The 23,069-nt window shown below is 50.4% G+C and overlaps 1 protein-coding gene across 1 annotated transcript; it reads right to left on the bottom strand.

The window, feature by feature from the left end:
- CPLX4 (complexin 4) lies at positions 1-21,828 on the bottom strand. Its single transcript, XM_020893423.2, has 3 exons — positions 21,662-21,828; positions 13,763-13,850; positions 1-228 (listed from the first exon to the last, which is right to left on the bottom strand). The coding sequence occupies exons 1-3, from the start codon at positions 21,826-21,828 to the stop codon at positions 1-3; spliced, it is 483 nt and encodes a 160-aa protein (XP_020749082.2).
- Between the last annotated feature and the right edge of the window lie 1,241 nt (positions 21,829-23,069).

Here is a 23,069-nt window from a genome sequence, read left to right as displayed (position 1 = left end):
TCACATCACGGCGCACTTCTGCTCCGCCGTCTGCTTGATTTCCGAGAAGGTGGCCTGGGCTTTCTCTTTGATGGCGTCCAAGTCCATGTTCTGAAGGTTCTGTAGCTGCCCGAGGATAGAATCCTTGTCTTCCTCCTCTTCTTGATCTTCATCTACCATCTTCCGGAGGTCTTCGGGCAAATCCACATCGTCTCCAGCCATCTGGATTTGGTTCTCATCCATCTCGCTCTGTGCGGAAAAACAAACACGGAGACAGAGGAAAAATCCTTCTGAAACCAACCAACCGGCCGACCCTGACCGCGGCAGGGGGCTCGAGGCCTGCTGAGAAAGGATGCGGGGAAGGACACACTTGGCCATCTCGCGGCAGAACCTGGGTCTGGGACCAGCTGCGGAGGCCGGACGTCCCAGCTGAGATGCCCTATCTCTCTGCACTTGGGTCTCAGAAGCTTCTAGCACAGTGGTTCTCAAAGGGTGAGGAGCTTCCTTGCTGGTCCAGGGGTTAAGAATTTGCCTGCCGATGCCGGGGGCTCTGGTCTGGGAAGAGGCCACCCGTGTGTCACGACTACCGAGCCCTTGCTCTAGACCCGGCACTCACAGCGAGACAGGGCACTGCGGGGGAAGCCGTCACACCACAACCAAGAGGAGCCCGGCTCGCCGCAGCCAGAGAAGACCCAGCACAGCACGCGAGGCCCAGCGCAGCCAAAAGCAGCTCAGTAATTAAAAACAGGGACGCGTGGTCGCTGCACCGGGCAGTATTGGCATCACTCGGGAAGGTGTTAGAAGCGCAAATTCTCGACTCACCCCAGACCTACTGGATCAGAAACTCCAGGCTGGGGTCCAGCAGTCTGCATTTTCAGACTCCCTGTCTGTCCTGCTGATACCGGAGAAGCTGACCAGCTCTGCCTCAGGGCCCCCCTGCCCGCTTTGTTTTCTACCAGCCCCGGGCTGTGACTCAGTGGCCCAAGCTGAGCCCTCTCTGGGGCCGGGGGGCGCTAGGCTCACAGGGCCGGACCGGGCTGTCTCCATTCAGCCATCACTCTTTAGGGCCAACTTCCGGTTAACCATCACCCGTTCCTGCCCTTCTGCCAGATACAGAGGCGGCTCAAACTCAGCTTTACGTCCTTGAGCCCTAGAAACAAGTCTGGCGCACTCCACTGCTTATTGAGTGAATCGTTGACGCCAGGGCTCCAGCTCAGCACGCCCGGGCCAGGCTTGCTTGCGGCTACTGCCTTACAGTTTTCACCTGTGGCCCTCCTGTCGCTCCCTGTTCTGCAGTCTCTTAGTTCCTGCTGCCTGGCCTCTGAATATGCCTCTGCCCTCAGGCTGCAGGGTCCTCTGTTTCGTAACAGAGAAGACTCTACAGAACAAATTTCTCTGAGAAAGGCAAGGGTGCTTTCATTTCTTAGATGGCTGCTCTCAGATATGACGTTCTGAGATCAGGTTGTAACATGGGGCACACTGGGCTTTGGGGGACACGGAAGATCACACAGGGCCTTCCCCGGGGGCTCAGATGATAAAGAATCCACCTGCCAATGCAGGAGACCCAGGTTCGATCCCTGGGTCGGGAAGATGCCCTGGAGAAGGAAATGGCAACCCTCTCCAGTATTCTTGCCTGGAGAATCCCCTGGACAGAGGAGCCTGGTGGGCTACAGTCCATGGGGTCACAGAGAGATGGACACAACTGAGCGACTAACACAGAGACACACACGTGGTCATGGAGCTTGGAGGCTCACCTTCCAACATGGGACATCTAGATTACCTGCCCCGCCCTACCCAGAATTCCCTCTCCATGTTTACTTCTGTGCTTTCTCTCCCCTCCTCGGAACGCAGACTTCTGATGCCACGGGGAAGGATGCCTCTGGGGGGCGCGACCCTGACCCTGACTCTCCCTGGACAGCCTGGGAAGGAGGGCTCTCAGTGTCACCTTCCCAGGTGACAGAAGCTCCCATGCACTTGGCCAGGCCTTGGCCCCTCAAAGCGCTTAACGGATCAATTAGTTCCTCATCAAACTGGTGTGGGGATTAATTAGTTAGTTAATCCCCAGGGGCTCCCGGCCAAGCCTCCGTTTCTATTTATTTTGTATCCACCTGCCCTCGAGGGTGCCTCCCTTATGGACGGTCCTCTGGGCATTTTTGAAGGAAGAGGGGGAAAAGCAGGGGGCAGCCTGGATTCTCAGCCCACCTAAATGCCGGGGCCCTGCCCACTTGAAATAAGACGTATGTAATTTGTAAAGGCATTCCTGGGAAGTCCAGCATCCACACCCCTCCAGGTGGTAAGAACGTCTCTGTGCTTGTCACCAGGTTCGAACGAGATACATTGTGAAACAGCCTTGTAAGCCTCTCAGCTCAGGGCAAATAGTCACTGTGCTTGTGAATATTTTGGAAGAAAAAAGGCAGCAGGGCGTGAAGATCCTGCTGAAAGGATTCCTGGGAGAAAGAAGGAATGGGCAGTGAGACAAGAGGGTGGGAGGGTATCAGCCCTTAAGAGAAAGATCAGGACAGAGCAAGCAGTTAAGGCCTGCCCAGGGCCTTCCCCGGTGGCTCAGAGGGAAAGAATCCACCTGCCAATACGGGAGGAGACACAGGAGTCGTGGGTTCGATCCCTGGGTCGGGAAGATTCCCCGGGGAAAGAAGTGGCAAGCGCTCCAGTGTTCTTGCCTGGAGAACCCCATGGACAGAGGAGCTGGCGGGTTATAGTCCACGGGGTCACAGGAGTTGGACACGACTCAGCAGCTAAACCACCACCCCCACCAGCGTTCTTGCCGGGAAAATCCCATGGACAGAGGAGCCTGGGGGGCCACAGTGGGGCCACAGCCCCTGCAGTCACACGGAGTCGGACCCGACTGAGTGACTGAGCGTGCACTCGCGCGCATGCGATTCATACACTCGACCCTGCGCATTGCCTCCCCTTGCTCGACAAACTGCCCTGCTGAGAGGGACTCCTCCGCAATCCAAGCAATGGGTGTCTGGTCCTGACTTTGCTGCTCCAGGTTGGGAACGCCAGGAATATTTTGACAGAATTCATGCATCGAGGAAAGGCATCAATGCCTCACCACACACTCTGAGCCCAAGTGCAGGTACAGCTGATATGAACCAGCCCCAGGGAGGGAGCGGAAGTCTGATGCTGAGAACTCCTGGCAGGTGAATGAATGGATGAATGAGAAGGGCGTGAAGTGAGCTAGCATATATGGAGGAACGCACAGGCTACCTTCATTTCTCAGGGTCCTGTTTCATAAGTCTTCTCATTTCTAGAAATCTCATCAATATGGGATATTGTCTAATGCAGTTAAGAACTAATTATTTTTAGGCTGGCTGGCCAGAATCAGTCTTAATCTCTTGCCTTTTAACCAGATTTATAATCTTAATTGCCAGGGCTGAATGCCCCATTATTTAAATCACCGCCTCCTGCCATTGTTACTCCTCTGACTGCTTCTGACCTTTCGCTGAAGGGTAAGCATGATCCTGGATTCAGACTTCCTTCTTCCTCATCTTGGCAAACTGGTCCTCATCTGGTATCAAAATGGAAATACGGTGATCAACTATTTCACATGGTTATATCGCCAAAAAGTTGAGTGTTCCCACGTAGAGTCCAGTCAGTCAAGCTTGATATGCAGACACATACCAGAGCGATATGGACATGAGTGTGAGCAAACTCCGGGAGACGGTGAAGGACGGGGAAGCCTGGTGTGCTGCAGTCCATGGGATTGCAAAGAGTCGGACACAACTGAGCGACCCAACAACAACAAGAGGAAGATATGACTTTAACTTCGCAGGCGGCTCAGTGGTAAAGAATCTACCTGCCAAGCAGGAGATGCAGGTTTGATTCCTGGGTCAAGAAGATCCCCTGGAGGAGGAAATGGCAACATACTCCAGTGTTCTTGCAGGGAAAATCCCATGGACAGAGGAGCCTGGTGGGCTACAGTCCATGGGGTCGCAAAGAGTCGGACACAACTTAGAGAACAAACCACCACCACCACCCCGAGATTTGATTTTGGTTTCAGTTTGTTTCTTTGCTTTTGGACTTTAGGACACCGAATAGCTGTGTTGCTAGCTTTCTTTCACTTGGGCCAGTTGAGCTACTATTTGATGTTATACCTGTTTCTGAGGCTCACCAATGTCAGCAGTCACCTGTCTTCACGAACCGTCCTGTGACGAGTGAGGCTGTCACGCTGGCCCCTAGGCAAGGTGAAGTATTCCCCGGCTCCCGTCCTGCTAGAGTTTACAAGACACTGAGGGGGTGGGGGTGTAGACCAAACAGTGCAGCCAGTCGACAGACACCTCTGCAGAGAGGCCAAGGGGCAGGGCCTGCTTTGCCGCACGTGAGGTGGAGTTTGGGCTGGACCGAGGAGGAGGGTGTGAGGTCCTTGGCCGCCAGGTTCCAGCGGACACAGTCATCCTTGCTCTGACCAGATGCTGCCGAAGGACTGAGCTTATGTTTTCTCCCCTGTTCTGTGGTTCTCAACATTCTCCGCGCCTCTGAAACACGAGGAGCAGGTCCCACCCCCAGATCTAGTGATCTGTGGCAGGGCCTTCCCCGGTGCCTCAGCAGTAAAGAATCTGCCTGCCATGCAGGAGATCCAGGTTCGATTCCTGGATGGGGAAGATCCCCTGGAGGGGGAAATGGTGACCCACTCCAGTATTCTTGCCAGGAAAGTCCCACGGACAAAGGAGCATGGTGGGCTAAAGTGTTTGGTCGCAAAAGAGTTGGACACGACTGAGCATCCACGCAGGCACAATCTGTGGCAGGAACCCAGGCAACAGAAGTTTTAAAAAGCTTTCCTGGGACTTCCCTGGCAGTCCAGTGGTTAAGAGCTTACCTTCCAATGCAGGGAGTGCCAGTTCGACCCCTGGTTGGGGAATTAAGATTCTCCATGCCTCACCACCAACAGAACACAGAAACAATATTGTAACACGTTCAATAAAGACTTTAAAAGATGGTCCACCTCAAAAAAAAAAAGTGTGTGTTTTAAAAAAAAATTTTTTTTTTAATTAGAAGCTTCCCTGGGTGAATTCTAATGCGTGAGAGGTGCTGAGACCCTGTCAGGGCTTGCTAGCGTCAGCTTCTGCGACACCGCGTGGTCTGTCCCTCTTTAGCTCCTGGAGGAGCCCTCAGCACTCGAGAGCGAGACAGAGGCTGTGACTCTGGAAAGAGCTGCCCGTTTCTGATGAGGACTGAGAGTGCACAGGGGGTTCTCGAGGTTGGAGACCCCCCACCGTGTGCATCTCACACTGCTCTCCTGTCTGCAGACTTTCCGGGGGGACTCGAGAGCTCCTAGAGGCCACCTGTCCAAGCCTCTCCTCTACAGATGCGGAGACCGAGGTCCTGGGAGGTGAAGAGGCTCGTGCAAGGTCCTTCTGCTTGTTAGGGGAGGAGAGCCCAGCCCCGCTGCTGGGTCTGGTAGGAAAACCTGGCTGGTGAGTCAGATCATCCTGAGGTCGAGCTTTGCCATTTACCGGCTGTGTGACCGTGGGAATTCCGGCACCCTCTCTGAGCTGCTGTTCTTATCTGAGCAGGGGAAATGAGGTCTCCCGCCCTTCCAGGGTGGCTGTGAGGATTGAGAAGGTGGCACATCCCAACCTGATGACTGTTTCTCCCCTCCCCAGGTCCCCCAGGACCTTCAGCTCTTCCCAGGGCAGGAGCAGAAGCAGCAAATTGGACCGGGGCAGCAGGGGAGGAGCGGGAAGGGACGGCGCCTAGCGGGCCCTGGAGGGCCTCCGAGTTGCCGCCAGAAACAGCTGCTCGGAAGCGGATGGTTTTAGTGCCTGGGACCCTGCGGGGCAGCCCCAAGAGTGCCTGGTCTGAAGAAGGCAGGCAGAGAGGCTAACAGAATCGTCTCTGCCTATAAGAGGCAGCTTTAAGTTTCAGTTCTAATGATGCCCTCAATGTAGTATGTTGAAAGAAGCCCTACTGATAGATTTTCTTCTATCTTCATCTTTGTTCAAAGCAAGCGATGCCCTTAATACAGCAGACAAACACCAGGTGTAACTAAAGCCTATGGCTCAGCAGGGGGCCGACATTATTTTTCAATGACTAACTTAGATTGACAATTCTGTTAATAGGATTAGCGCTCATTGTGGAGCTGTTTTCTCTTATTAATTTGGCTTGACTTACATATACATTTTGAATTGGCTAGGAAAGGGGGGGGCACACCTTGGTTTTTAGAAAAGAAAAAAACTCTGGGCTTTATTTATAAGTATGACTTCCTCTGCTTGAAAAAATATGACATCCTAATTATGAGCTAAAGTAACCTCTGTATTTTTATACGGAATCATAATGTCGAATCCAGACTTGTTCTTTTCATGAAAACTGATTGTAATTTAACTCTTGTGGCAGATTCCTTCTGCTGATTTTGATATTTTGTTCTCTGGGTGTGCTTCTGTTTATCTTTTTTCCTGACTAACACTGATCACTCAGCAAGCCTTCTCTGTGTGGGGGTGTTTATGTGTGTGTCTATGCGTATGTATGTGGTAGGTGCATATGTGTGTGTATGTGTGTGTCTTTGTGTAGTATGTGCATATGTCTGTGTGTGCAGTAGGTGCGTATGTACGTGTGTGTATGTGTGTCTCTGTGTAGTATGTGCATATGTCTGTGTGTGTGCGTGCATGTGTGTGTATATGTACAGCCTGTCCATGTCAGACACCATGCAAGGCCCCGAGGACAAAGACAAACACCTCAGCCGCTTTGTGAACAAGCACACGACCCAGCAGGTGAGAGTATTCAGGGTGGAAAGATGACACAGGAGACATGCACCCAGGCGTTATGGGAGCACCAGGGAGGGGGAGAGGAGGGAGGTCACGGAAGGTTCTGGAAGAAGCAGCACTAGAGCAACGTCTTCCAGGAAGGAAAGGGGTCACGGGGAGCAGGGTGTAGGGGACGTGAGGTGGGAGGAGGAGATAGTCCAGGAGAGGGGCCCCAAGAGGTGAGGCTGGGAAGTTAGGGCCGCCTCATGGTGTGCAGGCCAGGAGGCTGGACTCGACTCTGAAAAGTCATGCTAAGCCCTTTTTTTTTTTTTTTTAATGGGGAAGAACAGAATCTGTTTCCATCTTGGAAACCTTACTCTGCAATTTTGAGGGAAACAAGACACAATCAAAAAACTACTTAAGAGGTATTATAAATGGCAACCCACTGCAGTACTCTCGCCTGGAGAATCCCATGGACAGAGGAGCCTGGCGTGCTGCAGTCCATGGGGTCGCAAAGCGTCGGACACGGCTGCAGAGACTTAACGCACACACGAGGGGTATTGTCGTCAAGTTGCTGAAAGGTGCTGAGCCCTGCACTTGGGGCGAGTTGAGAAGGATTTAGGAGGTGGAATGACGGTCGCCTGCTGATTGCTCTGTGCGGGGCTGGAGGAGGAGGGACCAGGCAAGGGTGAGCCTGGGGGGCAGTGCGGGCTGGGGGCCCCGGCGGAGATGGAGCCTGTAGGAGCAGGGCTGGGAGGGGGTCAGGGTCTTTCTGGGTCTGAGCTGGAGGTGCCCAAGGAGAGGTGGGTGTGATGGTGACCTTTAGGGAGAAGGTGCAGACAGGAGGTGGAGGCTGGAGGGCCAGCAGCACACGTCGAGGTGGCAGCTGAGGCCACGGGAGACGTCGCTACTCGGGAGAACGTGACGGCGAGGGGGGCAAAGAGAAGACGGAGGAAGCACCGGGGATGTTCGGAAACCCGGGGGCAGACCGGGGAGGTAACCCTGGAAAGAGAGGAGAGACAGGTGAAGGAGCAGAATGAGGAGGGTGGCACTGAGAGGCTGAGAGAGGGAGGGCTTCAAGGAGGAAGCGCTGAGCAAGACGGGGCAAGGAAGGCTCTGCCCGGAGAAGGGCTGCTCCAGGAAGAGGGCCCAGAGGAGACAGCGGGACTGTCTACTGCAGCGAGACCGACCTCAGAGCATCTCCAGGAGGAAGGCTCTGCCCCAGGAACGGCTGCTCCAGGAAGAGGGCCCAGAGGAGATAGCGGGACTGTCTGCTGCAGTGAGACCAACCTCAGAGCATCTCCAGGAGGAAAGCTCTGCCCCGCAAAGGGCTGCTCCAGGAACGGGGCCCAGAGGAGACAGCGGGACTGTCTACTGCAGCAAGACTGACCTCAGAGCATCTCCAGGAGGAAGGCTCTGCCCCGGGAAGGGCTGCTCTAGGAACGGGGCCCAGAGGAGACAGCAGGACCATCTACTGCATCAAGGCCGACCTCAGAGCATCTCCAGGAGGAAGGCTCTGCCCTGGGAAGGGCTGCTCCAGGAACGGGGCCCAGAGGAGACAGCAGGACCATCTACTGCATCAAGGCCGACCTCAGAGCATCTCCAGGAGGAAGGCTCTGCCCTGGGAAGGGCTGCTCCAGGAACGGGGCCCAGAGGAGACAGCGGGACTGTCTACTGCAGCAAGACTGACCTCAGAGGCTCTTCAGGAGGAAGACTTCAGCAGAGCAGCGGGAACCGCCCATTTAGGGAGATGCCCAGAAAGCCACCTTCACTCAAAGTGCTGCTCACTTTAGTTGGGAGAGGCCAGTGGGGAGAAAGCGCTGGAGACCCAGGACAGGACGCTGAGTGGGACAGGACCCAAGTCTTAACACGAGGACTGTGGGTTACTTCAGGCCGTTGGAGTCCCCTGATTACTGGCATTTGAAAAGCAGAGGAAACCGACGTACGCGTGGACACAAACGTCCTGTGATGACCTGGGCGGGGGGCTGAGATGGGGGTGGTGGGAGGCTCTTGAGGGCGGGGACACGGCGAGTATACTCTTCTCCCTACATGTCTGGTTATTGCGATTTGATGACCGCACTCTTTTGACTCCTGCGATGACTGCAATGAACAGTGGGCATCAGAAGACACGAGGGTGTCCTGATGGTGAGCGGAAAACCCGGAGGGGAGGCGTGTGCTGTTTGGCGGAAGTCAGAGCGCTGCGGCTCGTTTCAGAGACCGAATTTCCCTTCCCCCATCAGCGGTCGACTAGAATTCCTTTTCGCAGGAAACACCGGCCAAATGACTTCTTTCGAAAATACAGTTCTAATTCCAGAATGTGACGGAGTTATCCTCATCAGACCCGACAGCTCCTGGGAAGACATTTCCCTCAAATCTGCTCTCGTTGGGCCGGGGCGAGGGTTCGGGCCCAGGACCGCCTCCTGCTGGTTATGTAACCGCTGGGAGTGACCCCAGGGAACCGTGAATGAGGCCCCCAGGGGTCCCGCCTCGTTATCGGGGAGCACCTGGTGAGCGTGTCCAACCCTCTGTGGGCTGTTCACACTGTTAGTCGGGCTGTTTACCCAACATGGATTTTATGAGACGGCCCCTGGACCGAGGATTCTGCAAATCCCCAGGAGAGGGAAGGTTGTTCTTGGGGGTCGGGTAAGGCCCTGGTGAGCCGTGCTCTCTGCCCGGCACTGTTTAGATGTGTTAGGCCGCTGTGTTTGGGTCTCAAGTTCTCATTAGTGCAGTAATCAGGAAGGCAAGCCCCGAGAAGGGGTTGCGGGGAAAGACTCGAGAACCTGTTGCTCCGTCCCTGTGCTGGCCCAGGCCGCCCTGAGACGGTCTGGGCTGCTGCGAAGGCCCAGTCCCGACACACTGGCCCTCATCCCTTCTGCTCTGGTTCACCAAGTGCATCTCCACGGCCTTGGCCTTCCCCACTGCGGTGACGCCCACAGGCCACTACCTGGCTTTCCTCGCAGGGCTCCTTATGGGAACATCTAGGAGAGGAAAACCCACCATCTATATTCCCGTTGTGGTTTTCGGAAGGTTCTTTCTAAAGGTTCCACTATGCAGACTCTTCTGAATACTCAAAGGAAGCCCTACGAGCTAACCTGTTTCCATGCCAGCCTGCAGCCCCACCCCCCAAGAGGCTGACTTGATACAAAGACTTTCAAGGCCTGGGAAATGACTCTCTGCCACAGCCATCATTTCCTCAAAGTCTTCTCCTCTTGCAGCTGAAAATTCCAATTCCTTCAACCCTTCCTCAGTGACAGCCAGCTGTTTCAAAATTTCTTGGCCAGCATCCAGGTGGCTTCAGAGACAGCGGCTGGGCCCCCTGCCGTGCCCACCCGCGGCCCCCGAGGGCGTGGCCCCCTCCTGCCTCCCGACAGCTGCCCCAGCAGGGCCCAGCGGCCTTTCCACGCACCAGCACAGTGCTGTGTGATTCTTAATATCAGCAGAGTGGACTTCAAAAAACAAGCCCCCTCTGGAAATCACTCCTGGCCACCCGCATTGACCCTCCTAGACCGTGCAGTCCCTGGGGAAGAACTGAGACCCCCTGAAGGGCGGTTCTGCTGGGGCGGCCTGGGGGCTTCACGGCTTCGTCTGGGGACCCCGGGGGGCCAGAAGGAGCTGGGTTCCTGCCCCGCACATGGGCGGCGGCTGTTGACTGCGAGTCCCTCGCCCAGCCAGGATCTGGCTTAGGCAGGAGCTGCCGCCCTGCAGCTGGTCTCGGCCTGGGGAACAGGTCTGCCGCCCCTTGCCCCTGTCTAGCTTAGGGCGCTGTTGAGGGCCTGCTGCCTCCTACAGCTCGGAAGGGTGGGCAGCAGGGGACAGGGAGCCTATGAAGGCCTCTTAAGGCGGAGGGGGTGCAGCAGGCTGCCCGCCAAGCCCAAGGCCTGCACAGAGGCAGGGGCGTCGGTCACGGCTGGGGAGAACTGGACTGAACGGTATACGATAGGGCCGATCTTTGATGGCATTCTTCCTAATAATTGCTATTTTCAAAATGCATTCATTCATTTATCTTGGGCTGTGTCAGGTCTTCGATGCTTCGCATGAATGTTCTCTAGCTGCGGCAACAGGAGCTACTCTCTGCTGCCACGGGCGGGCTTCTCCCTGGGGTGGGTTCTCTTGTTGAGCGCACAGCATGTGGGATCTTCCCCAACCAGGGCTCAAACCTGAGTCCCGTGCACTGGCGGGCAGATTCTTATCCACTGCCCCACCAGGGAAGTCCTACTTACCATTTTTACAAACAGTGCACATGGGGTTAGATAGAATTTCCAGGTGCTGACGAAAAAAGCAGCCATTGTATTATTGGGAATTTTCACACCATGGGCAAATTCTCGAAGCATCAAGTGTAGAATTCACTTTGACACCATCCAGGCACTCTTAGGGAGGCCCCCACCTGAAAGTAAACTCCATGGCGCAGGATGACGTGGGGAACGCTTTCAGGCGACACTATCGCTATTTACTCGGGTTGTACCGGAGTTTTGTCTGTGCTCACGGTCTCCCGTCAAGCCGTCAGCTGACAGAGCAGCAGGGAAAGCGATGGGCCTGGGTCTCTGGAGGACGGATTCTGAGATGCTTCGCTGAAATAGGAGCAGGGCATATTGTCCTGGAAGGGCCAGGGCAGTTTTAAACCACGCGGAATTCCAAACGGCTCTAAAACTTCCAGGATGCCTCGCATGTGAACAGTGGAAAGAGCAGAGACCTTGGGGCCAGGGGGCGCTGTGTTCAAATCCCTTTGTGGGTAGGACGCTCTTTTTCAGGGCTGAGAGGCCCGAGGTCCAATCCTGGTGCTGTCACTGCGCAGTTGTGGGGTTTTGCAAAGTCCCTGAGCCCCCCACCCCACCCCACCTTGGCTGCGGTTTTCTCATGTCTGAAATGAGGCAGGCCATGGCTTAGACTCTCAGACAGACTGAAAGGTCTCTTTCGGGGTCTATGAAAAAATCGGGCGGGGGTCTCATATGTGTTGTGCATTGGAGCCAGCTATAGAAAAATGGGCTCATGGGCATTAGGAACCCATGCAACTAAGTTACTGGGCTCCACTGTTCACAGTGTATCAGCTTCTCATGGTCCTGCCTCCTCTCGGTGGCTTTGGGGAGCAGTAGCTAGATGTGGTGGAGAAGGAAACGGCAACCCACTCCAGTGTTCTTGCCTGGAGAATCCCAGGGACGGGGGAGCCTGGTGGGCTGCCGTCTAAGGGGTCGCACAGAGTCGGACACGACTGAAGTGACTTAGCAGCAGCAGCAGCTAGACGTGGGGCTAGTGGTAACGAACCTGTTTGCCAATGGAGAAGACATAAGCTTCATGGGTTCAATCCCTGGGTCAGAAACACCCCCTGGAGGAGGGCTTGGCAACCCACTCCAGTATTCTTGCCTGGAAAATGCCATGCACAGAGGAGCCTGGCGGGCTATAGTCCATAGGGCTGCAAAGAGCTGGACATGACTGAAGAGACTTGGCAGGCAGGCAGCCTGTGCTGAATAGGGTCACTGTCCCTCCAGGGAGGATACGAATCTATACATCACGTGGCTCTAATTCTCCCCTCTTTCCATACTTTCTGTTGGAAAAGCTCTTGTGCCAAAGAAACAAGCCAAGCTTAGAGATTTGGGAATTATTTTTTTTCTCTGAAGAGCATCAACCCATTTTGCAAATGAGGTTGTCCACTGCTGAGGATCTAGGTGCGCAAGACCACAGGCTCACCATTAAAAAAACAACCGAAGGACAGACATTTTCAGTTTAAATGAAAGAAAGTGAAGCTGCTCAGTCGTGACTCATGGCGACCCTGTGAACTGTAGCCCGCCAGGCTCCTGCATCCATGGGATTCTCCAGGCAAGAACACTGGAGTGGGTTGCCATGTCCTTCTCCAGGGGACCTTCCCGACCCAGGGATCCAACCTGGGTTTCCCGCACTGCAGGCAGGTTCTTTACTGACTGAGCCCCCAGGAAGCCCTACCGCTTTCGGTTGAGAGGATGGCGGTTCCTGCGCTGTTTGCTCACCTTGGCGTGCCCCTTGCTGTCATTGTCGAGAAATAAGACTTCTGTGCACAGAGACAACAGCAGTAAGAGCGATCGCCCACGGAGCTCTTTCCACTAGTCGGGCACTCGAGTTGTCTTATTATTTCAGACAAAGACCTCAGGAAGTATGCGTCGCTGCCCCCAAGGTATAGATGAGGAAAAGGAGGCTGAGATGTATTAAGAAGCCGTCTGAGATTGCCCATGTCAGAGCCAGGATTCAAACCCAGTTCTCCTAACATCCTCACCAAACCACAGAACAGTTGTCAAAAATATATCCTCAATAACAACAAACATATATACATATATATATATATATCTCCTTAAAATGCCCCATCTTTCTGGAAGACAGACAGCCAGCTGATGGGGTGTCTGTGTGTGTCTGTGTGCCTGTCCCTTAGCAGGAGGGTAGTTACTCTCTTTCCGTCTCTGTTGCCTCTGAGAACACACTTATGAGACTGTGGCGAGGACTGAATGAATTTATCCATGCAAAGAACTCAAGAGCAGTACCTGGCACTTAGAGCTCAGTGACCGTCAGCTAGGATGATGGCTATTCTCATTGTGCATGTACGGATGCTCTGTAGTCTTTAGATAAATTTACATGAACAGGTGTTGCTCCATTTTGAGAGGAAATGGAAGTTCATAGAGGTTAAGTGCCTGGAATATAGTTTTTATGAACTAATTCAATGCTCTTCTCACTATATCAAATACCTCAATTACAATTAAGCAAAAGTCACTCAGTTGCGTCCAGCTCTTTGTGACCTCATGGACTATAGAGTCCATGGAATTCTCCAGGCCAGAACACTGGAGTTGGTTGCCTTTCCCTTCTCCAGGGGATCTCCACAACCCAGGGATTGAACCCCAGTCTCCTGCACTGCAGGCAGATTCTTTACCAGCGTCACCAGGGAAGCCCCAGTTATGATTAAGACATATAAATATATATGTATTTATATACATATTTATGCATAGTTACATTTGTTATACATACACACACGCAGACTTCAGAGTGTGACCCTTGCTGATAATCCAACACTCTGCATTTCTTATTATGTAAAAAATGACTGTTTATTGTGTTAAGAGTCTCACCTTTGGCAGTCTGTACTTTTCTCTGAGGTGAACTCTGAGGCACGCCCTCTCGGCCTTTTTCTGTGTAAATGCAGCATCTCTTTCCATCCTGAAAGTGAAAGAATCAGAATGAAGGATCAGAGGACCTGAGACCACTGGCTGCTCCAGCCCCCTGCTTAGAGGAGCCAGACACTGGGCCACACCCTTTGAGTGTTTTCCTACATCCCCAGGCGTCTGCCTCTCCGTCTGGAATTGCACGCTCACGACTGAGTACAGACCTGACTTCCCAAAGACGCGTCGGTTCTGCGAACCTCTCTGTGACGCAGCGTGGGAGAGGCAGGGGTCCACCCTGGTGGGGAGCTGACCTCACTGTGTTCCTCTCACCCCTCCCGGGAGCACAGGCATCACAGTCACCTGGGGCGCTTGCCTACCATGCAGCTTCCCAGCCTGTCTGCATCATGGAGAGAAGCTATGTTTTCTAAATCATTTTGTTTCTTATTTTATTATACTTTTTAGGGGCTGACACATTTACTGCTTCTGAAATGATTGGTGTATAAGCTGATAACAGAGGATGCAGGGTATTACTTTGGGGACGTAAGTTTTATTTATTTCTAGAATTTAAAACATTGAAATATAGTTGCTGTACAATATTATGTTGTCACAGGTATACAATAGAGCAATTTATAACTTTTATTTAAGAAAGTTTTTTTGAGCTGTGTCGCTCAGCATAGGAAATCTTAGTTCCGCAACCAGGGGTTGAACCTGGGCCCCTTGCAGGGGAAGTTCAGAGTCCTAAGTGTTGGACTGCCAGGGAATTCTTCCTCCCTCTTTCTTCCCCCACAATTTTTATAGGTTATCTTCCATTTATAATGATCATAATTAACATATTGGCTGTGTTCCCTATTTTGTACAATATATCCTTATAGCTTATTTTACACATAATAATTTGTACTTGGGACAGAAGTTTTAAATTCTACAGAACACTTATTTTTATGGAACAAAAATGTTTGGAGCAAACCCTTAGCATCTCCTTCCGTTTCCTTTCCTGACGTCCTTTTAGAAACCCTTATGTGGACTTTCCACATATCTATTTAAGGCCAGGTTCGGTCTCCACCCATGCTGCCTTGATTCTGCAAGATTCTCAAGGTGAGAGTCGTAATTCTGTGTTTTAAAGGATGTTCTTCTCCAGATCTCTGCATAGCTGTGTTTCTGCAAAACAGTTACACCCAGTGACTGAGAGTTTGAGATTCAGTCATTATTCAATTCATTTAATTCCATCAATAAACAGGGATCAGAATTCTGAGCTACAATAATGTGGAATTTAAAAGAAAAAGCACTTGCAATCCTTGACAGCTGAACAGGGACATGTAAAATATAAATGACAGGGAATCCAACTGCGACAAGTTCTCTCTGTGACCCTGCCAAAGAGACGTGCTCTGGAAACGGCGCCTTAGTCCAGGGAGAAACACCTGCTCCTCCCTTCCCGTTGTCAGCATCTATAAGCCAGGTCGTGCAGACTTCTTCCAGTGTCTCTCCTCACCACGCCTTCCATTCTGACCATCGCAGCCTCATGAATGTCCGTCACTCCATATCGTATCTCATGTAGATTCTTATCTTCATACCATGACTTATGCAGTGATTTTTAAAATAGGTTTCTAGTCCCGAATTATCAAAAAGAGCTGGAAGTAGTGGTGTACTGGCTGATGTATCACAACCAGCTTTCTGGGGAAGAAGCTCTGTAGCACCTGCCAGGTTCCATGATGCCAGTATTTCCACTGAAGTGGATTTCAAACTATTAATATCAACTTGATGTCACCGATATTGGCGAGAAACTGGGGAGAGATACATGCGATTAACTGATGGGTCACCGCAGGATGCCGTGGGTCAGCTCAGAACACCATTGGCTGAGATCCATTTTTCTCAACCACTGTTTAAATCAGGCTACCCTCAGATGCGGCAGTCTCCTTCACTGCGTACCATGGAGACAGCCCACATGCTTTGCCCACTTTTCTCTACCACTTGAGGCACTTGATTAGAGGCCGCATTGGCCACTTAAAAGATCCCCCTGCTTCCATCGTGGCCCTGCCATTGAGAAGTGACATTTTTAACAAACGGCCTGAGTGATTCTTACACAAGCCAAACAGAGATGCAGCATCCAGGATGGGGGCCGTTTGGTGGCAGACAGGATTTGGGGATTTAATATAAAGCTATTTCCCTTCATTGTCAACCCTCTAAGTCCCAATATAGGTACAGCCATCACTTCCCTGGGCGAAGGGATCACTCACACAAGATACAGTGTGGATTTTCAGAATGCTCTGTGGACGGCCTAATTGGACTTGTGATTTGCTGTTGGAAGTGGGCTCCCTTGTCCTCGATGATCCAGAGAGAAGTAGACACCTTTGAGGATGTTGGTGACACTCACCTGAACCACCTCCTCTCCTAGCTGCCCAGCGAAGCACGTTGTTAGAGGCTGCTTTTATACACGGGCTTCCCTGCTGGCTCAGCGGCAAAGAATCCACCTGCCATGGCAGGAGACGTGGGTTCGATCCCTGGGTTGAGAAGGACATCTGGAGGAGGGCATGGCTGCCCACCCCAGTACTCTTGCCTGGAGAATCCCATGGACAGAGGAGCCTAGGGGACTGCAGTCCACGGGGTCGCCAACAGTCAGACGGGACTGAGCGACTCAACGACGGCATCAGGAAGATTTTACGCGTGGCCCTGCCCGCTAGCTGCACAGGACTAGACCAAGCTGGTAAGTGGAATTTCTTCTCTGAGAACTTGGTTTGGGACGGAGTAAGTCAGAGACTCGCAGTGTGGCTGGGTCTGTTCACAGGTGAGCTGGGAGGACATCGGCTGACCACCCCCACGGGTGGTTTGGGTGACAGAGGAGCAGAGGGCTGACTGCCCTGGAAGGACAAAGCGGCCGCACAGAGGCGGACGGGGTGGCCAGGGATCGAATGAGGGCCCGTGACTCCCAGTGATGCTCTGGTCCTGGTTCAGCCCACAAGGCCTGAGGGCATGTCTGCAACGGGTCTGGTGAAGCGTCTTTGCAAGAAGCATGTTAGTTGCTCAGTCGTTTCCGACTTTTTGTGAGCCTGTGGTCTGTCCATGGGATTTTCCAGGCAAGAACACCGGAGTGGGTTGCCATCCTCTTCTCCAGGGAATCTTCCCAACCCAGGGATCCAACCTGAGTCTCCTGCATTGCAGGTGGATTCTCTGCCACTGAACTACCTGCCATGCTATGCTAAGTTGCTCAGTCGTATCCGACTTTTTGTGACCCTATGGACTGTAGCCCACCGGGTTTCTCTGTCCATGGGATTCTCCAGGCAAGAATGCTGGAGTGGGTAGCCATGCCCTCCTCCCTGAACTACATGATTTGCCTTAAAATAAATACCCTATTTTCAGGTGGCTCCGTTGGTTTCTATTTCTTAACTCCAAGTTCTGGAATCATCTCAACCATTACACAGAAGCCTGGCTGAAAAAGAGTTGGCTCTGAAGGCATCATATTAAACGGCTCATCACGGGGCCCTGGCTTTGGACACTGTCTGAACTCATTTCCCTCGGCAAAAAGTCAGGCCTGGAGGAGGCATGAGAGAACCCTGGGCTGAGTCTCCTCGTTTAGGGAAAGAGAACTTGCTGAAGAGCTCAGAGACCCGGGGGCATGGGCAGAAGCCGATCTCCCCCCAACACCGATACTTTACTATAAAAAGACTCAAGCGTACAGAAAAGTTGAAACAACTTTACAGTTGACACGCATATACTCACCATTTATATCCTACTATTGGCATCTTCCTATACATTTTAGAAAATGTCACTTACCTAGCCCTCTCTCTCCATTTCTCTCTCCATTCATTTATCCATCATATTTTCTGATACATTTCAAAGTTGTTGACATCAGTACTTTCTTCCCCCAAACACTTCAATGTGCATACCACACCTCCAATTACATATCTGTTTATTTGTTGTTGTCCAGTAGCTAAGTTGTGTCCAACTCTTTGCAACCCCGTGGACTGTGGCATGCCAGGCTGTCCTTCACCATCTCCCAGAGCTTGCTCAAACTCATGTCCCTTGAGTCGGTGATGCCAATCCAACCATCCCATCCTCTGTCATCCCACCATCTCATCCTCTGTCATCCCTTTCTCCTTCTGCTCTCAATCTCTGCCAGCATCCGGATCTTTTTCAGTGAGTCGGCTCTTCTCATCAGGTGGCCAAAGTATTGGGGCTCCTTTTCTTTTGAATCAAAATGTTACATGCTATTAAATGCACAGACCTTAAATGGACTGTGCTGGTTAACTTCGTGTGTCAGCTCAATTGGGACACAGGGTGTCCTGATTAAACATCATTTCTGAGTGAGCTGGGAGGCTGTTTCTAGGTGAGATGAGCATTGGGATCGGTGGGCGGTGGACGGAGTGAAACAGAAGGGCCTCCTCGGTGTGTGTGTGTGTGCGTGGAGGGGGTCAGAGCTCTTGGAATCCACGGAGGGTTTGAATCAACAAAAGGGCCTCCTGCCTGCCTGCCTGCCTGCTGAGCTGAGACAGCAATCTCCTCTTGCTCTGCGAACCCTCCAGTTCTCAGAGCCGCACCACCGACTTGCCTGGATTGCAGGGGGCAGATGGTGGGATTTCCCGGCTTCCACAGCCACATGAACACTGGCTTCTTGTGATGAATCTTGTATATATCTGTGTGCACATACATGTATTTTTTCTCTTCTCTCGGTTCTGCTCTTGCTGTGTAAACCCAACCTCTATTAACGTGTAAAAGTCATTACTATCACCTGAGGAAATACCCCCATCCTGCTCTCAATCAACGCCTGCTCCCAGTCCCAGAGGCCACCACTGTCTTCTTCCCACCGTAGGTTGGGTTTGCCTCTTCTAGATCTTCATACAAATGTAACCACACGCTATGCATTCTTCTGTGTAACTCTTCTTTCACTCTGCGTAAAAAAACCCTGGGGGTTTATCCAGCTTGTTTTACTTACCAGGGGTTTGCTCCTTTTCATTACTGAGTGTGTTCTACTGTGTGACTACATTTCGTTTGTTTATTCATTCTATTGATGAACACTTGGATTATTTCCTGGTTTGGGCTCCTGTGAATGAAGCTACTGGGAACATTTTTGTACAAGTCTTTTTGTGGACGTATATAGTTCTCTAGTTGCAGTGCACGTTTTTAACTTTGATAATGTCTAATTCCTCATTTCAAAATTTTATGGTCACTGGTTTCAGGGTCATGTTTAAGAAATTTCTGCCTACTTCCAAGATGCAAAGATATTCTGTTTCTTTTTTTTTCTGGATGCTTTATAATTTTCGTTTTTATGCTTGAGTCTGCGGTGCGCGTCAAAGTTCACGTTACAAGTGATGGCATGGCAGTAGCTGTGTCATAACTGAGGGGACGCTTTCATATAACGGAGAGAAATGGAGGGACAAACAGGTTGTTTTATTTAGGACTTGCCAAATATTCTATTTCGGTATAGACCTCTTTCAGTACTAACACTACCAATATGGTGGGGGGTGGGGGGAGAGGTGGAATCTGAACATGGAAATAAAGTAAAAATGAATGTGCCGTGGAGTGTATTGTTGGGTAGTATTTGATTTGTTATGAGTAAAGTCAATCCCATAACTTTTCTAAAATGATGAGGAAAAGTTAAGGAGGCTTTTATTTGCTAATATTCATTCGAATTATTATATATATTATGATGTGTGTAGCTGTCTCTAGATATAGCTTGTGTGAACCATTTTTGATGCCTACTAATTTTTTCATTGTAGTAGTTGCTCCAATTTATACATTTCAAAAATTTTTTTCTATTGAAGTATAACTGATTTACAATGTGTTAGTTTTGGGTGTACATCAAAGTGATTCTGCTTTATATATACGTGTGTGTGTGCTCAGTCATATCTGACCCTTTTGTGACCCCATGAACTATAGCCCACCAGGCTCCTCTGTCCATGGAGTTTTCCAGGCAAGAATACTGGAGTGGGTTACCATTTCCTCTTCTAGGGGATCTTTCCAAGCCAGGGATTGAACCCAAGTCTCTTGAGTTTCCTCCACTGGCAGATGGATTCTTTACCACTGTGACATCTGGGGAGCCCTTTATATATATTCTTTTTCAGATTCTTTCCCCTTATAGGTTATTACAAATTACTGAGCACAGTCCCCTGATGTTTGCCTCTTTATATTGTCTTCTAGGTGATGAAGCTCTTGGAAACTCAAGCAGTGGACTGAAGTCCTGCCTCTTGCTGTGCAAGCAGGTGAGCCTCACTGTCCTGCTACCATCGCTTTAGTTGGGTGAGCAAACAGATGTATCACACACACACACACACACACACACACACATACACACACAGAGCTGAGTAGTTGGTGTATAACTGACTGATGATACCATTTGACTGTTTTGGTTTCTGATCTGTCCAGATATAAAATTAGGTAAAACTATGACATTAGTTAATCAAACAGATGCCATATCTGTAACCAGATTTATTACTGGGACACATTAAGTGATATTTTAATATCAGGTGTGTAGTCTATATTTTTGACCATTTTCTTTTTATTGGTCCCCTTGAGCTGAGAACATTCGATGCTATTTTTCTGCTTCTGCTTTTTTTTAACATGCCATAGGCAAAACTGGCCTATATTCAAGGAATGCTGCCTTTTTTTTGCGTATTATTTTAGCACCCACATTATTTTTGCAGCTGCATTTATAAAAAAAACAACAGACCTTAAATTTACTGCAGAGCCAAGCACAATACATTCTAGGTAGTTTTATAAGCCACAATTGCTTTCAGTAAAAAATACAATAGACAAGGTTCCCACTAAATGGAAGCTTTAAGCTTCCTTAGTTTCCTCCAGGTCATCAACCCTTTCACCTCTAACCATTTCAGCAATAAGACATAGGCAATTATCATGTAATTATTAGCAAAACAGCCACAGTGGCACACACACAAAAAACTTTTGTAACATATCGTGAACTTTTAACTTCAAGACTGATGCTTCAATACTCAGTTGATTTGATTATTAAAACTCTTAAATTCTACCTTAAACTTAAAAAAATTAAATATAGATTACACTCAGTCATCAGTAGTGGAAAAATTGGTAATATTCACATTCCATAATACTCAACTGAAATGTTACTAATGTTTTATTTTATTACATTTTATATAGCCAGAAGAATGTCCTTATGTTTTGAGGTATATAGGTAAAGTATCCAGGGGTAAAGTATCAGGATGTCTGTAATTTACTTTAAAAATGGTTCTCTGTACTTATTTATCTATCAATCAATCATCTATTCTCCAACCAACAAATTATCTGTAAGCAAACATGACAGAACATCAACTGTCAATCTTATGCCATAGGTATACATGGCCATTCATTATACTGTTCTACTCTCCTGTATCTTTATAGTTTTCATAATAGGCAGTCCACAGAACTATTCAGAGTCTTTGGAGAAGGCAAGTCTTATGACATAATTGTCATGTTGTATTTTCCAGGCTTTTTCCCCCCTGCACATGTAAGTTCAAGAAGATTGTACTCTGTTCTTTAAGGCCCCTTCCAGGTGCAAAGTCTGAATTCCCACCATTTGAAAGCTTTCTACATTCACCTAACAGGGTGAATTTCCTGATGACTGTAAAAATATTCAGGCACCCAATTTTTCATTTGAACACCTGAGGTCAATTAAAATGTGCCGGGATCAGAAAGTTTCAGCTGCTTTTAAGGATGACATGTAGATTTGTTGCTAGCATTTTTCATTTCCATTCATACAGATAAGACAAGAGTAGCTGTTGATGCTAGGAACTGGCTCACTGCTGAGCAAGGCCCACGGCATAGGAAGGGCACCTGAAGGGCGGAGCGGGAGGGCCGGGCGCCCTGGGCAGCGTGGCCGCAAGGAGCCCCTCCGCCCGGCAGGGAGCCCGAGCCGCGTGTACTCACTTCTCCTCGATTATCTGCTTCTGGTACTCTTCATACTCCTCTCGGCTCATCCCGTGAGCAGCTGCGGGGTCAGACGCCCCTCCTTCTTCTTTCTTTTCTTCAGACCCGCCACCGAGTCCTAGATTCTTCACCTGGTTACTTATCATAGTTTTCATAAGGAAAGCCATTCTGTCTGCCCTCAGAGGAAGAAAACCAAACACTCCGAGAAAACTCAAAACAACAAACAAATCACAAAATCTCCAAGTATTTTCAGTGATAGCAACACGTTGAAAAGCAAAGGACTCTGCGCAGCCTCATCTGTTCAAGGGCATAATGATAGCGAGGAGTGGTTTGTGGGCTCTAAGCTGGATTAAAGAGGTGAACGCCTTAGCAGAGAGGCAGATGGCTCCGATTACCAAGGCATGCAATCAGATGCAGCCAACTACTTTCTGAATTAGTACACTAAGCTAACTTCAGAGGCGGAAAAAAATCCTTCACATTATCCATCCCTCTCCCATTTCTAAGGTTTAAATTATAAGTGCAGCAGGGCTTCATCAAGGGTTGTTTCAACTAAATGAATCGGAGGTGGCTGATTATATGGCTGTGGTGGAAGTTCCAAATTCCAGGCCATGAGGACAACATCCTGTTGAGAACTGAGTCCAGTGAGATGCAAAACCTAAAATGCTTTATTTAGCAAAAATAATCCTTTGATCCATCATTTTATCTCATTGGACTCTCAGGACTATGTAAGGATTTGTGTTTTGGTTTGCTTGAATCCTATGCTGTTTCAGTGGTTCCTGGGTCCTGGACATAAACACCCAACGAGGCCAGTGTGAAGGGCAAGCCAGAAGGTCCCTTGCGTACACCTGGAAGATGAGCCTAGCTTGCTCCTGCACTGAAAGGTTATACTTCTGCATGGAGACAACGCGCTGGACTCTTGCAAAGCTCTGGCCCAGAAGGTGAGAACACGGGTGGGTCAGGGCCTCGGTGGGTACTGGGTATTCTCTGCCCTGGCGGCTCACATGGCAAAGACTCTGCCTGCAATGCAGGACACCCGGGTTCCTGCTCCGGGTCAGGAAGGTCCCCTGGAGAAGGGAATGGCTACCCACTCCAGTATTCTTGCCTGAATTCCATGGACAGAGGAAGCTGGCGGGCTGCAGTCCATGGGGTCGCAGAGTCGGATACCACGGACTAACACTTTCACATGTTTTTCCTCTTACACGCAGTCACTTCCTGGGTGCTCTGTCTAAACTCACTGGTGTACCTGGAGAAAACTTTCGACAGCGTTTGGTAATAGCAGATTCTCAATGGCTGTGGTTTCCTCCAGGTCAAGGGAGGAATTTGAGCATGGCTCAGACTTTAATCTACCTTAGTATCTTTCTAATTAAAGCACTCCAAGAGGGGGTGGGGAGGAGGGGAGAGAGACAGC

Source organism: Odocoileus virginianus, chromosome 22 (genome assembly GCF_023699985.2).
Source record: "Odocoileus virginianus isolate 20LAN1187 ecotype Illinois chromosome 22, Ovbor_1.2, whole genome shotgun sequence".
NCBI classification, from domain to species: domain Eukaryota; kingdom Metazoa; phylum Chordata; class Mammalia; order Artiodactyla; family Cervidae; genus Odocoileus; species Odocoileus virginianus.
This window is presented reverse-complemented; position numbering and strand designations above follow the sequence as displayed.